This window comes from Micropterus dolomieu, linkage group LG07, assembly GCF_021292245.1.
Source record: "Micropterus dolomieu isolate WLL.071019.BEF.003 ecotype Adirondacks linkage group LG07, ASM2129224v1, whole genome shotgun sequence".
Classification (NCBI taxonomy): domain Eukaryota; kingdom Metazoa; phylum Chordata; class Actinopteri; order Centrarchiformes; family Centrarchidae; genus Micropterus; species Micropterus dolomieu.
This window is the reverse complement of record NC_060156.1, coordinates 28,044,105-28,059,949: the sequence shown is the minus strand read 5'-3', so window position 1 is coordinate 28,059,949 and position 15,845 is coordinate 28,044,105. Positions and strand designations below refer to the sequence as shown.

General features: G+C 39.1%; 1 protein-coding gene across 1 annotated transcript; it reads left to right on the top strand.

The window, feature by feature from the left end:
• The first annotated feature begins 3,749 nt into the window (after positions 1-3,749).
• On the top strand, positions 3,750-14,415 carry LOC123973393 (signal transducer and activator of transcription 1-alpha/beta-like). The gene is made up of 24 exons (XM_046053372.1): positions 3,750-3,871; positions 4,595-4,722; positions 5,527-5,671; positions 5,763-5,858; positions 6,290-6,367; positions 6,460-6,538; positions 6,624-6,712; positions 7,317-7,468; positions 7,594-7,755; positions 7,860-7,952; positions 8,712-8,771; positions 8,913-8,942; positions 9,063-9,153; positions 9,368-9,409; positions 10,406-10,489; positions 10,659-10,760; positions 11,018-11,153; positions 11,559-11,599; positions 11,706-11,782; positions 11,963-12,102; positions 12,505-12,684; positions 12,929-12,992; positions 13,224-13,281; positions 13,650-14,415. Exons 2-24 carry the CDS (start codon positions 4,595-4,597, stop codon positions 13,743-13,745), a joined length of 2,223 nt encoding a protein of 740 aa, XP_045909328.1. The 5' UTR covers positions 3,750-3,871; the 3' UTR covers positions 13,746-14,415.
• The last annotated feature ends 1,430 nt before the right edge of the window (positions 14,416-15,845 follow it).

Here is a 15,845-nt window from a genome sequence, read left to right as displayed (position 1 = left end):
CACTCTGGACTGCAAGCAACTTGGATTCTGTGCCTCTCCACTCGTCCTCCAGACTCTGAGAACTCGATTTCCAAATGAAATGCCAAATTTATTTTCATCTAAAAAGAGGACTTTGGACCACTAAGCAACGGTCCGGCTCTTTTTCTCCTTAGCCCAGGTAAGACGCTTCTGACGCTGTCTCTGGTTCAGGAATGACTTGACACTAGGAATGTGATACTTGTAGCTCATTTCCTGGCTCACTAACCTTCTAGTCAACTTCCATGAACATGCATTTATCAAGCACTCTGTGAACAGCCAGCCCTTTCAGCAATGACCTTCTGGGTCATTTTTTATATATAGTCTTTTTTTTATAGGGTGCCATTTGGACTTCATAACTTGGAGAATAAATAGTTGATGTACCTATATTATAAAGTTCTATTATATAAAGGATATATCTAACATTGGTAGAGGTCAGGCACCTTTATTGTATTAAATATCAAATCAAAATTAATTTATAGAGCACTTTACAATCCAAGTGGATACAAACTGCTGCACAGTAAAACAATAAATGAATGCATAAAAGACCCTAAAGCCAAAGCTCACACAAGCATAAAATACAAATAAAAACAATAACCATACAATAAAATCAAGACAACTAAAACAAGAAATGTCAACTTCAGTTTTCAAAGGCCAGGGAAAAGAGGTTGGTTTTAAGAAGAGACTTAAAAACAGACCCTGAAGATGCCTGTCTAATGTGCAGAGGTAGATCGTCCCAAAGTTTAGGAGCTGCTGCAGCAAAAGCTCGGTCCCCTTTCAGCTTGTGCTCAAAAGCAGTTGATCGGCTGACCTGAGAGAACGGGTGGGTCTATAGAGGTGTAGCAGCTCAGAGATGTAGGGTGGGGCAAGACCATTAAGACACTTAAAAGCAAATAAAAAAATCTTAAAATGGATCCTATGATGTACAGGCAGCCAGTGCAGGGAGGTTAAAATATAGATATATTAACAACATGTGACATGCGGAAAATGTCCACCCTGTTAAGGACTTAGACATAACTGTTTAAATGCTACTAAAATTACATTTTTATAGAAATCATATGTCCGTCACTCTTATTAGATATTTGTTTTACAATAAAATAATTTCTAAACAGTGTAGGCAAGGCCTATATTGAGAAAAACAAGCACACATTATGAAAAGGGGACATATTATTCCACTTTTTCTCAAGAAAAGTGAATTATAACAAGAATTACTCAACGTCTCTTGACTGTATAATCAATTCCTTCCGTATCTTTATGTAAATACAAATATACTTAATATTTGGTAATTTCAATAAACTGTGAAGGAAAAATACCAACATAACAGGGTGGACAGAGGCCTAACAGGGTTTAGTATTGAATTTTTTCATCATATTCAAATTTTCTGAGATGCACTTGTACACTCACCAACATCATCATTCATTCAATTATTCAAGGTTAGCTCATCTGCCACCTATAGCCCATGATGAGGCATGGCAAGGTCTACAGATAATTTTGTGGCATAGCAGAAGTTTATAGAGCTTTTATTTTGGAAGCAGCCGGAAGTGTAACGCCTGCAACTGACTGCTTTATGTTTGAGAACCACGTGATTCCCGGAGAGTCAAGAGTGGGCGGGTGTGTTTATAATTCTTTGTGGAAATAAAGCCGGTTTGGTCCGGCATTTTCCCGAGAACCACGTGATTCCCGGAGAGTCAAGAGTGGGCGGATGTGTTTATAATTCTTTGTGGAAATAAAGAAGATTTGGTCTTGGAGGGCATATGTCCATTTCAAGGCACTGCTCAGCAGGAACACTTTGCCAAGACTTATCAAAATCGTTATAGGCCAACAAAGATTTGACCCTTTTTGTAACAGCCTATGTGTGAACCTGTTCATTCAGTAACTATAATGTTAAAGCTGTTACTTATTTTGGCCACTAAGGGGCAGCAAAACAAGCAGAAAACATTATATTATTAACTAAATATTACCTTGTCATGTAGTTCATGTGAAGGTGTTGGCTACATGTCCAGCAGACACTTGAGCAAGGTTGTCACAAGGCCAAAACTATGAGCTAAAAGAAGCTAAAAACTCAGTAGGCTAGAGCTGGGAAACTACAGGTGCTGATCATAGAGTTAGAATATCATCAAAAAGTTGATTTATTTCAGTAATTCCATTCAGAAAGTTAAACTTGTATAATGTATACATTCATTCCACAAAGACTGATATATTTCAAGTGTTCATTCCTTTTAATTGTGATGATTATAACTGACAACTAATGAAAACCCCAAAATCAGTATCTCAGAAAATTAGAATATTGTGAAAAGGTTCAATATTGAAGACACCTGGTGCCACACTCTGATCAGATAATTAACTCAAAACACCTGCAAAGGCCTTTAAATGGTCTCTCAGTCTAGTTCTGTAGGCTACACAATCATGGGGAAGACTGCTGACTTGACAGCTGTCCAAAAGACGACCATTGACACCTTGCACAAGGAGGGCAAGACACAAAAGGTCATTGCTAAAGAGGCTGGCTGTTCACAGAGCTCTGTGTCCAAGCACATTAATAGAGAGGCGAAGGGAAGGAAAAGATGTGGTAGAAAAAAGTGTACAAGCAATACGGATAACTGCACCCTGGAGAGGATTGTGAAGCTGTCGCATTCCTTGTCAGTTTTAATCATACAATTAAATGAAATAAACATTTGAAATATCTGTGTGTAATGAATGAATATAATATCTGAGGTACAGACCTTTTCCACAGCAGACATTTTGACCTGTCTTAGCAGGAAAAGCACAGCTACATTGTGCGTGCTGGCTTATCATGCAGAGCCCCAAAAACTGTACATCTAAATGGAATGCAGCCAGGTCCATTTCTCAGCTCTCTGCTAATTAAAGCAAGTTAGGCTAATGACGCAGAAGTTAGCTTCCGATTCATCAGTTATGGGGAAAGCTAAGGGGAACTAGGTGATTGTGCAATGGATAAGACTATGCCTTTGGTGTGAGAGACCTGGGTTCAATCCCCCACTGTGACCCATCTAACATTATGTCCCTGAGCAAGACACTTAACCCCTAGTTGCTCCAGAGGAGTGAGACCTCTGACATGTATAGCATTTGTAAGTCACTTTGGATAAAAGCATCAGCTAAATGAATACATTTAAACTTAAGTGAAATTTAACTTGCATTGCTGTGTGACTGATTCTTTGTTTTTTGCACTTCTTATTGCTGTGAAGGCAGTGAGACATTTTAGGCAAAGCCTTAAGGCTGTCTGAAACACTTTTTTAGATTTGAAAAAAAAACCTTTATTTTATTTGTGAAAATGAAAAAAGGGCGATTTCACTGCTTTTTCTCCACAACTAGACTACATTAGACCAGGTCCAGATCCAAAACCACTATACCTAGAGCTCTCAAATCTGGAATAGATTGTCCCACAGAGACTAAAGTTTCTTTAAAACATAGTTTCAGATTTGTGAAACATTTATTCTATTTCTATATTGTAAACTAACTTCAGCGTCATGTTAAGCTACAAGCATGTATGCACGTTTTGCAGCACAGCTGTTTCTGCCACTCAGTTTGGCCCTTGCATTAGGTTAGCCGTCAACGTCTATCTAAGACCACCCGGAAAGAGCCGGGGCTCTCCAAAGTAAAAAAAAGTAAAAGAGAGTATTTTGAAGGTGGAAATGAATACTGTGTAACGTTAACCGACGGGTGACTTGACACGCTCAGTGGACTCATTTCTCGAGAATCACATGACTTGTGGGAGTTCCCGCTAAATATAAAACCCTCCTTCCTCGCGCCGGTCAGATTCCGCAAAACAGTCAGCGCGGTGCGGTGTACTTTCTGTGTTGACATATTAATAACAACAACAACGACAAACGACAGCCACAAGGTAAGTCTGGCGACACGCAGAAGAAAAACATACTTTTCACAGCACCGTCACAGGGAGGACGCACATGATGATAGGAGGTGGCCGCAGGTGGTCATCTGAGTGTGTGCTTAATGAATATGTGTTTTCATAAAGTGGAGTGTTAAACTTGTGTTTAGGGATGGGTGTTAGGATTTTATCAATAGCCTACTACTAATCTACTACTAATGTACAGGGCTGGGACCAAGTCATCGTTTCACAAGTCCCGAGTCAAGTCTAAAGTCAAGGACAAGCTAGTCTAAGTCAAGTCCAAGTCTTAAACTTTGAGTTTCGAGTCCTAAACAAGTCATAATGTGCTCTTCACTAAATTTAAAAACGATTTCAAGTTAAAAATAAAGCAATGGATTGAATGAAGCAGTAGCCTGTACAGAAACAAGGCAGAGGTGCAGTTTCAAACTAGGCTACTATATATGCATTACTCAAAAATCTCAAATAGCCCATGAAATAAGAAACAATAATCCAACATTATTAACTTTAAGCAGCATCTAGTGTGCAAGATGACGACAGCAGCATAGTTTCCCCGGGGCAGATGAGTCAATGAGGGAGCTGTGTGGGCAATGGTTGGATTTGAACACTTACATTCATTCATGTAAAAGAGGCTGTGCTTTTTTACAAAAATGCCTCAAAGGTGCCTCCTCTGTCAGTCATGGTATCAAACTCACCCCTGTTTGTGTCGACTAACTGCAGATGGCCCAGTGGCAGGAACTACTGCGGCTGGACTCAGCACTCCAGGGCCGCGTGAGCCAGCTGTATGAGAGGAAATTCCCCAGAGAGATCCGCCACTGTCTTTGTGTCCTGATCGAGGGCCAGGACTGGTAAGAGACAGTTTGAGAATAACTGCACAAAGACACCCAATAGGGGGCTCCAGTTTTCATGGTGTTGCAGTTAGTTTGTAGTAATTTAATCACTTGCAGGCTTGTTTGTCAATCCTGTACAACCTGAAAGGATTGGGCCCTTAAAGTGACACCTGCATTATTACCATCTTCAAGCACTCTTTTGTAAAAGGGCCCTTAGTTCAAATCTAGTTGTGAGACCTTTGTTTTGTCAGGTTTTATTGTTCTTAAATCATGTATTTTGCCAAATTATATTTTACTAAATTTAAGTTACCACAAACTAATTACTAATTATTAACAAATGCATACACAATTCACAGAGAGTGAGAAAACCAGGGAGGTTAGTAGGTGCCCACAGTTGTTTTTTTGACTTGGGTCCCCCTACTTGATTAACCGGCCCTTGTCCTGAAAGATATATTTTTTTCTCATGTGCACACCAGATATGAACTTCTGTGCACAAGTTTAGAATATATCGCTTTTCTTGACTTTAAGGAAACACAGATCTACATACAGAACTATTTACATTATATAATTAATTACTAGATTATAATAATACCAAAACACAACAACAAACAAGATAATGTAAATTGTTTTGTTACACAGATTATGCTAATTGGATGATTATTAGCCCCGTCCTATGTTACAGGCTTCACTTACCTGATAATAAAAATATCAAGATGCAATATCTTTGTTATCCTAGTCAGTTTTGAATTATTTTTAACAAAGTGCCCCCTTCAGCATTAATTAATCCTAAATGAATGTACATTTTCTGTTGATCTGTCTCAGGGATTTGGCAGCTGTGGATGAAAATAAGGCAAGCACTTGTTTCCATGCACTCCTGGTTTATTTGGAAGAACAGAGGAAACGGTCGGTCCAGGACAACACTATTTTGCAGGGACCGGATTTTCCAGGGATGAAAGACTACTTGCTGGTAGGGCGGACATGCTGTTATGTGACCTGAATATTGGATTAAACAAATTTTCTTACCACAGAATAACCTCTCACTCTTTTTCTTTATTTAGAAAAACTTTCAAGATCAGCCACTGAACTTGGCCGTAATCCTCTCTGAATGCCTAAAGGAGGAAAAGAACATCCTTGCTTCAGCCTCTGAAACACAGGTAAGATGACTGAAGATATCAGCTGGACGAACAGAACAGTGCAGTCCAGGCTGCAGAAAGGAACTCTAATCACATGCCGAATCTCACAAAGCTTTTCAAATCGGTCTTTTGTTTGGTTTTCTTTATTTATTCCAGCTCACAAGGGATTTATCTAAACTTATATGTAAAAGTCCAGCTTTAATATTTCATTTTGATCAAGTGCTATGCAGATGAGTATGATGTTTCTGGTTGTCACACTGCAAGTGAAGATTTTATTCTAATTCTCTGGTCTATTCAGTCTAAAAAAGTAACAGATCCGTGTTGTACATTTTCTTTATTATCTCATCTTTACAGCAGGCAAACACTGTTTGCACAAAGGTCTGTTTTGTAAGAACCACCACCATATGCCAATAATGGCAAAAGAGTGAAAGAAATGTCTTTGTTTTTGTCAGGGTTGTGGCAGTCCAGCCATTGAACACAAATGGAGAGAGTTGGACAACAAAGTCAAGGAGCTAAAAAGGCAGACTTTGGTAAACTGACTTTTACTTGATTTTAATTTTGTTTTCTGGTTTGTGTTCCACCTGACCTGGATCTGAATTTGTGAACTTTAACACTAATGCAGGAGGTAAAGAAAGAAATTAAGTCGCTGGAGGTCCTAAATGAAAAGCTTGACTACATAATGAAGACCTGGCAGAGCAGAGGTATGGAAGGAGTCGGACAAAAAGGAACAGATGATAAGTTTGGTGTGAGTTCATGCTTCATTTATGTCTTGTTTGTCATTACCAGTGGAGCAGCATATTGGATTGGCAGATTCCCATGCTGTTGTGGAAGAGGAATGTCTTAAGCGGGCCAACTTTATCAGTCAAACAAAGCAGGTACAGTAGATGCATGTGGCGGGCTGTTGATGACACAGCACAAACATATAAACCACTTCCTTCAAAGCATTTTTATGTTTAAAGGAAAATTCCATCCGTAGATAGTTTTCAGGCAGTGCTTTTAAAAGCCTTACTGTACTCTCTGATTATTTGCATTTTGTATTCCTTTTTAGTAGATAATGCCAGTTGTGGGATGACAGGAAATGAAGGAGAGAGAGATGCAACAAAGTTCCAAGGTGGAAACCAGGGATGTTGCGGATCATTTTAGCGTCCTTAAGTTTTTTTGACTGCACAGCTTAGGTTGTTGTCATAGCAATACTGTAGTCTGTTAAAAGCAGGAAAGTAATTTCCTAACAGTGTTGTGTTTGGGTATTATTGTTTGAGTCATAGTTTTTTTTTTTTTTATCCTCACATTAAATTTCTCATGGAATTCAGTACAAACACTCACTGTGATGTTTAAAAAGACGTTAAGGTCATGGATGTTTTTCTTGATATATTGCTTGGTAATAATAATAATGAGTTTCAGTCACAACATTCTCTACATATTAGTAAGGACACCCCACATACTTAACATTGCTGTGTTTGTTTGTTTTTTGCCTTGCAGATGGTGCTGCAGCAGATAATGAACATTTTGGTACTGGCAGTGCAGGCCGTTGAAAGTCTCACAGATGTGGAGCTGCCTGAGTGGAAGCGCAGGCAGCAGATGGCCTGCATTGGAAGTCCAGTTGACACCTGTCTGGACCGTCTGCAGGAGTGGTAAGAACGTATTAGTCATTTTAGTTAGTTTCATGTTGAGGTTGGAGAAAATGTCTCACTGTCCCAGCTGTCACACTTAATACTTGATGCAAAACTTGGTGTTCTGCATTATGTTGTACGTGCAGGTTCACGGCTGTGGCAGAAGTGCTACTACGAGTAGGGGAAGAGCTGCAGAAACTGCAAGACCAGAACAAGAAATACAACAGCACCGACGCCTCCAACCTCCCTAATCCCATGGAAGAAATTGAGCAATTCGCTCGGAGCTTGCTCACAAAACTTCTTGCAAAGTGAGACGTGGCATCAGGACCCTTGTGTCTTATACACAATACATAAACACAGACTGATTCACTTTCATATTGTTGACACGTTTTGTTGTGGTCTTGATTTGTAGTGCCCTAGTGGTTGAGATACAACCTTTCATGTCAAGTTTACCACAACGACCGCTAATTCTTAAGACCGGGGTGCGGTTCACAGTGACATTGAGGTAAGGCTGCATGTAACACAGTGTTGCTCCCCCAGGGCTAATGGTGAAAACGACGGCAACACAGAACTGATATGATCTAGGTCTGATAAAATGGTTGTCAACTGTTGAGTTATTTCAGGTTACTCACTTTACAGGTGTAGTATAATCAGATATATACTGTAATGTTACAGCAACTTCCTTTTCTGTTTTCAAAATCAACTATTTACTGTAAGAAATACAACGTTTTTGTGAATCTAATATTTTGTGCCAGTATGCTTGAGAAGTGGCTGTGTAGTTTTTGTAGCTTGCTCCTTTCGTGGAGGACTGCAGCTGTAGTCGGCCTGGATTCACAGTAAAAACAATGGATTCCATAATGGCCACACAGATTTACAGCAAACTAAACGTGTTGAAACGAATCAAAATGCCTTTTGAAACCACTCTGATGCTCAGTTACCTTTTATTCATATTATAACCATGTGCTCATTATGTTACAAATAATCATTGCTTCACCAATGAATTGCTAAATATGAGCTTTGATGAGCCAATAGTAAGACACAGATGTAGCATAAATTATAAACGCCTTTTAAATAGTTTGGGGTGGTATTTTATGGAGAGAAAGAAACGACAAGACTAATGACGAGACTTATAACAAATGTCCCCAGCCAGACCGGAACCTGGGATGTTGCAGTTCATAGTTGGTGCCTTAACCTACTAGGGCACCCCCAAAGTAGCTCTAACAGGTACTGTATGATTGTCACTACCTGTTTCTTCTCTTCTCAGGTTCTTAGCAAACCTCCCAGAATTCAAGTGCCTGCTCAAAGTCAAACCTGTATTTGACAAGTAAGTCAGAAAATGAGCCAGTGATATAGTACATTATAATTAACATAAACTCAAATCTTTTTTTTTTAACTACAAATCTCCTTTTTAATAGCCTGTGTTCCCTTATCAATCTTTTTGTATCCCCTTTTCCCATAAAATAAGGGATGTTGAAGAACCCATGACCGTTAACGGGTAGGTGAAGGGTACCAAAACGATTTGAAAATCTGAAATGTAAACTGAGGAATTGTTAAAATAATTGGTCTATGATAATTGCATATAACAAAGACACACATTGTTCTGATGTTGCTGTAGGTTCCGTCACTTTGACTTCAACAGGGATGACTATAAGGTGTTGGACGTGGACACACCAGGTGGAGGCTTGGTGGCAGAATTTGGTAACCTGGTATGTAACTCCACAAAACCCTGAGCATAGAAGTTGAAGAAAAACTTAACCTTTGAAATGTGAACACAAGTGAAAGCAAAGACACTTTTGTTGTATCTATATGTCCGTCTGTCATTACATGAACATAAAGCTTTGTATTTTACACACATGTAAAATAATGCCTATGTCACTTGCACTAAACAGAGTATATAATGACATTTTACATTTCTTTCAGTCACTTAAGGAAAGAAAAGCCAGAGGAAAAGGAACGAATGAGGTAAGAGGAGATATCCATTTTGAAGTACCTGCCATTTGTAGGTATAACCCAAGGACTGTATAAAAAAAGGAATAAACAGACTTTCTATGTGTTGGTCGCCACCTGCTGGCTGTGGACTGTAAACACCACCACCCACTGGTATGAAAGTGGACCCAGTTACCTTTCCAGATAAAGCCTGCCATCCACAGTTCAAGTACATTTTTGTAACTTTTGTAGGGATTCAACGTAATGAAGATGACTGAAGTTACACTAAGGCCGAGGATATGTTCGACGGCATCTTTAGAGGGAAAAGGCTTTAGTAAAAGACTGCAGACTCTTTGCTGTAAGGAAAGTACCGGAATCATTTCAGTTTCATAGACTTTACTGTGTTTCACATTTTGAAACTGAATGCATGGCCTCTTTTGTGGCTCAGTATATGGACTGCAAAAAAAAAAGGCAGTCAAGGTTTTAGACACATGGTTGTCACGGCTTCAAATGAATGCTTATGTTGCACTTATGTGTAAATACGTGTTTGCCATTTCATTTATAAGGTGGTAATGTCTGTGTTGTGGCAATCCATCCAATAGTTGAGAAATTTCCATTTAGACCAAAGTGGTGGATAGACTGACCGGCAGACAGGCAGACATTGCCGTGCTGCTAACATGACTAAGAATCAATCAATGCAGGTTTAAGGTTGCATGCTGATACATAACAGATTGATGGAATTCAGTGATAGGAAATACTTCAAGAGAGCGACACAAGTGAGATGTTTTATGGTTGGTAGGTTAATAGACAGTGTGCTTAATCAGTCAGGGGATTCTCTTTGGAAGTTTAAAATCACCACCTAGGTGTGATTCATTTGTTCATGAATGGGACAAATGTGAAACTGTACTACTTTTTTTTGTGAGGTTGCATTTCACTAAATATTTATCTTCCTCACATTACTTCTACATGCTTGCAAATCATTATACCAGTATTTCCCCCCTCCTAAAACCACATCTCTTTCTCCTCCATCAGAGTCGTCTGGCAGTCACTGAAGAACTCCACATCATTAAGTTTGTGACAGGGCTTCAGCATGCTGGACTCAAGTGTAACATCGAGGTGAGTAAACATGACACTCAAAAAGTCAGAGGCATTTCAGTTTCTGTGTGCACTTTGCAGCTGAACCTAAAATATTATTGGTTGAAGAGAAGGCACTATTAGAGCTGCAGTTGTTCAGTCACAGAAAAATGGTAGCCAGGCAGTTTACCCTCCTCCTGTGTTGGTCCAGGCCAGCTCTCTACCTGTGGTTGTCATCTCCAGTACCAATCAGAGCTCCAGTGCCTGGGCCTCTGTCATGTGGTTCAACATGCTGTCCACCAGTGAACCGAGGGTAAAGCATCACACAATATCAGGATCTGTTTAGCTGCATGACAAGACACTTCCAAATTACACCAAACAATTGTACATATGCATTTTGGGTTTATTCTGATGTACACAAAAAACCAAATCCTTTCTTCTTATTGTGTTGCACAGTTCAGATTTGTCTATTTTCACTACTATGTTCATATCCCTGCGAAGAACAGTGGGTTTGAGTCATTTGTCACTGCAGAAAAAACTGTATTAAAACTCTGTGACTTTGTTCTGTAGAACCTGTTGTTGTTTGTCGACCCGCCTCCGCTCATGTGGCAGCAGCTGGGACAGGCTCTGAGCTGGCAATTTTTGTCCGTTGGGCAACGGGAGCTTGACGAAAACCAGCTCTCCATGCTGAAAGACAAAATTGTGGGTGAGTGTTTGACTGCTTCTTCCACAGAATTAAATCGTGTCACTTTCAAGGTTCATGAACAAGGTGCATTTACTGTCATTTTACAACACAGGGTTAACATAAAATACACTGAACAGAATTATAAACGCAACACTTTTGTTTTTGCCACCATTCATCATGAGCTGAACTCAAAGATCTAAGACTTTCTCTATTTACACAAAAGGCCTATTTCTCTCAATATTGTTCACAAATGTGTCAAAATCTGTGTCAGTGAGCACTTCTCCTTTGCCGAGATAATCCATCCACCTCACAGGTGTGGCATATCAAGATGCTGATCAGACAGCATGGGTATTGCACAGCTGGGCCTTAGGCTGGCCACAATAAAAGGCTGGTAGATAGATAGATAATATATATTTATATTCACAGATAATCCTGATGATGTGGTTCACTGGAGCAATTTCTCCAAGGTGAGTGTTGAGCAAGATTCTTATTATACTGTAGTTTACATAATGTGTACAACCTGTAGCTGTGTGTGCTCTTTACATGCGGACTTCTACTTTCCTGTGTGGTCAGAACGAAAGTGCCTGGATTTGGATTGATGGAATCCTTAATTTGATCAAAAGACACTTGGTGGATCTTTGGCGGGACGGGTAAGATACATCCAGCGTCATCTCATCAATGGTTTACAATGGTCCACATACCAGCCACAAATCAGACCACTGAAACTGCTAAAACACAATCTTTTAAGTATTATTATTTGGGAATGTGGATGTGGTCACTATGCTTCCCTGTGAACTAAACTCATGTCATGTTCTGTATGTGGGTTTCAGTTTCATCATGGGGTTCGTGAGCAGGAAGAGAACACGCGTCCTGTTGCAGGAAAAACAGCCCGGGACTTTTCTGCTCCGCTTTAGCGAGAGCAACAAAGACGGAGCCATCACCTTCAGCTGGGTTGAGCACTCCAACGGTGGTATGTTTCTGTGTGTGTGTGTGTTTGGACAAAATTCTAAAGTTATCGAAATTAGGGTTTTAATCCTATCACTGTTTTTACAGCCAGAGTTTGCTTGGTTGTTACTGGCACAGTTACTGTCATGCCTTTTACCAAACTGAATTTGGATAGCATTTGTATAGAAATGCTGTTTTAACATGTATGTTCACTCCACATAAGCACACTCCTTTTTAGTGGTGATGAGCCCAAACAAACCTGTGTAACTGAGAATACATAACATACAAGGGATGGTTTCTTTCTTCCTCTTATGGCAGACTGCCCCCAGTCCTCTGTCCTGTCGTAGATGAAAAATTTCAACACCAGACACTCTGATGTCTTTTTGTGTTTGCTTACTTTTCTTGCTGTATATTGGTCCCCCTGTAGAGACCCATGTGCATGCAGTAGAGCCATACACCAAGCAGGAGCTGTCGGCCGTTTCTCTCCCAGACATCATTTCCCGCTACAGTCTGAGAGCCCAGTGGAACGTGACCAGGAATCCTCTGCTCTATCTTTACCCAGACATCCCCAAAGACACTGCCTTTGGACGCTACTACAACAACTCTGGTATTGTCTCTTGCTTGACTTTGCCCGCTGAGAACCGAATGACTTTATTAAGTACAACAATAAATAAATACCCAGGACCCCAGGACTATGCGAATTTAGTTTCCAAAATAAATGTAATAATTCCTAAACACTTCTTGCATAGTGTTAATATTGCCATTGAAAATTATGCTGAGGTTATCAAGTTTTAATCAGTGTCATGTTCTCAGTAGCATGTAACAACCTCTGATCACCTCTGTTCATGCAGAAATGTCGGCACCTAAAAAGGTCGTAGATGGCTACCTCGACAGAAGATTAGCTTCTTTTTCAGAGTAAGTAAGACATTAATAATTAAACAAAACATATATCGGTACCATCTACAGCTTTCCATCATGGAAAGAATTCAGAATGCTTTCAAAATGCTCAAACAGTAATATGACCCTAAATCCTCCTATGGTCTTAGTGTGTCCTTCCCTGAGTAAGGTTATTAAAATCATTTCTGAATTGTTTAATGCTGTACAGTAAAAAAATTGCCTTCATTTTGTTTTTTGTTATTTCTACAGCAGTCCCACACCACCTGGATCTCCACCGAGGGAGATGAGCATGGACATGGAGATAAATGTTAGTTTGAAATTTTACAGTTCTTTAAAGGGGCAGTATGTAGTTTTCAGCCTCGTGGAAGCAGGGCGGCTCCCCAGAGAAATATCTAGCTCTTCTAGCTTCCACTATGTTCACCAACCGGTTTCTAACTGTGTCTGTTTGGTGCTGGGCAGGCAGGGTTATCAGAGCTTTTCACTAAAAATAACTGCCTGTTGTTGCTGGAAATGAGGTTGATGAGAGTGGAGAGAACTTGCTGTAACAGCAAAACAATGAGCTGAATTTCAGTAATTCCAGATGTTTTCAAAGATGTAGTTTGATATTCCTTTGTTTGTATTGGACAACTTTTCTTCTGCTTTCAATTTAAACAAAACATTTTTGTTTCCTTGTAGATGGAGATTCATCATATGTTAATGGAACTCTCATCCGATTTATTCGAGTTACCTGAACTCCCTGACATCTACACATCTCATCTAGAGTGTCAGTGAAGATTCTCAGTCATCCAGGTTCTAGTTATCCAGGTTAAGTTGATTTTAATCTTGGATTCTACCGAGAGAAGCCATCAACTCAGACTCAGACTTCATTGATCTTCGTAGCTCCTTCTGAAAACGTGCCGGGTCAGTGTGTCAGAATCACCAAGTTGTCAAAATGGGAAATTTGATTCATCAAATACAAGCAATGTTTTTTTGGTGCAGGTGTCAATAATACAAATTAAAAAAAACAACAAAAAAAACAGAAAATGGTCATTTACTATAAAAATGGAAAAACGTCATAAAAACAGCCAGTCTTGGATCCTGGACTTCCTAATTAACAACAGTGCGACTGACTAAAGCGTAGCCTAGAAATTTGAATGTAATAAAAATAATTCTGTATGTTTTTAATTGTGTGCTGGGTTATGTGTGTTGTATTTTCTGTACTTTGGGAGAAGCTAAAATCTAACGTCCCCTGACAAACTGTTTAGTGGTTTCCTATTGTACTGTTTAAAAGTGACTTGAAAATGTTTCTCTTTATTTAGGTCCTTGATCACCTTTTAAATTGTAAATTTTTTTATATATTCAGTTCCATATTGAACATTGAGCCTTGGAACATAAAAACGCAATGCTGTACTGTCTGTCCTTATTGGTTTTGTTTATTTAAATAAACATATCTGATTGCCAATGCCAAATGAAAAACCATCTGTATTATGCACTACTGAACTATCATAACAACTTTATTTAAACAGAATAGAGGACAAACCCATTGATGTAGGCTGTTGGTTTTCTGGGAGAATCTGTCCAGAACACTACTACATCATTTGGCCACAACTTATCATGAGCTTGCGAAACTGAAAAGTTTTTTTTAGAAATCAGTTCAAACATTTCATCAGAAAGTGTGAAATGTTCATAGCACACACCTACTGAAATACTATATATCCTTTTCTATTATTTCATTGCATTAGATTTGTTATTTAAGCAAATGTAAAATAATCAAAATATACCAACAGTAATCATGCAGAATGACCCATTTCATAACATATTTTTTTACTAACTCTAATTAGTGATGCATTAATGTGTAAGCATCACTAATGTTGCAGCTGGTAATGGTGGGGCTAATTTTAACATACTAGCAGCTTAAAGCATAATACATAATTTATTAGTAGGCAAAGTAACTAGTAACTAATGTCAAACAAATGAAGATGAGTAAAAAGTAAATATTGGCTTCCAAACTGTAATAGAGAAGATGTACAGGTTGTATATATATATAAACACTCAAGTAAATGATAATGAACTTTATTTGTATAGCACTTTTCATACAGGAAATGCAGCTCAAAGTATGTTATAACACAGAAATGACATGCGCCGAATGCTTCACATGAAAATAGACTTAGAGTGACCGCAAAAGCATGGATGGAATGCCATAATTAATGTAAAATAAGGTTGAGAGTAAACCCCACTTGATGATGATAATAAACATAAAATAAGGCCAATTAAAGCATTTTACAAGAAGTACAGCAGTGCATAATTGTGAAGCAAAAATAGTATCAGGAACATCAAAGCTACAGTGAGGAAAAGTAAGTATTTGAACACCCTGCTATTTTGCAAGTTCTCCCACTTAGAAATCATGGAGGGGTCTGAAATTGTCATCGTAGGTGCATGTCCACTGTGAGAGACATAATCTAAAAAAAAAATCCAGAAATCACAATATGATTTTTTAACTATTTATTTGTATGATACAGCTGCAAATAAGTATTTGAACACCTGAGAAAATCAAGGTTAATATTTGGTACAGTAGTCTTTGTTTGCAATTACAGAGGTCAAACGTTTCCTGTAGTTTTTCACCAGGTTTGCACACACTGCAGGAGCGATTTTGGCCCACTCCTCCACACAGATCTTCTCTAGATCAGTCAGGTTTCTGGGCTGTCGCTGAGAAACACGGAGTTTGAGCTCCCTCCAAAGATTCTCTATTGGGTTTAGGTCTGGAGACTGGCTAGGCCACGCCAGAACCTTGATACGCTTCTTACAGAGCCACTCCTTGGTTATCCTGGCTGTGTGCTTCGGGTCATTGTCATGTTGGAAGACCCAGCCTCGACCCATCTTCAATGCTCTAAC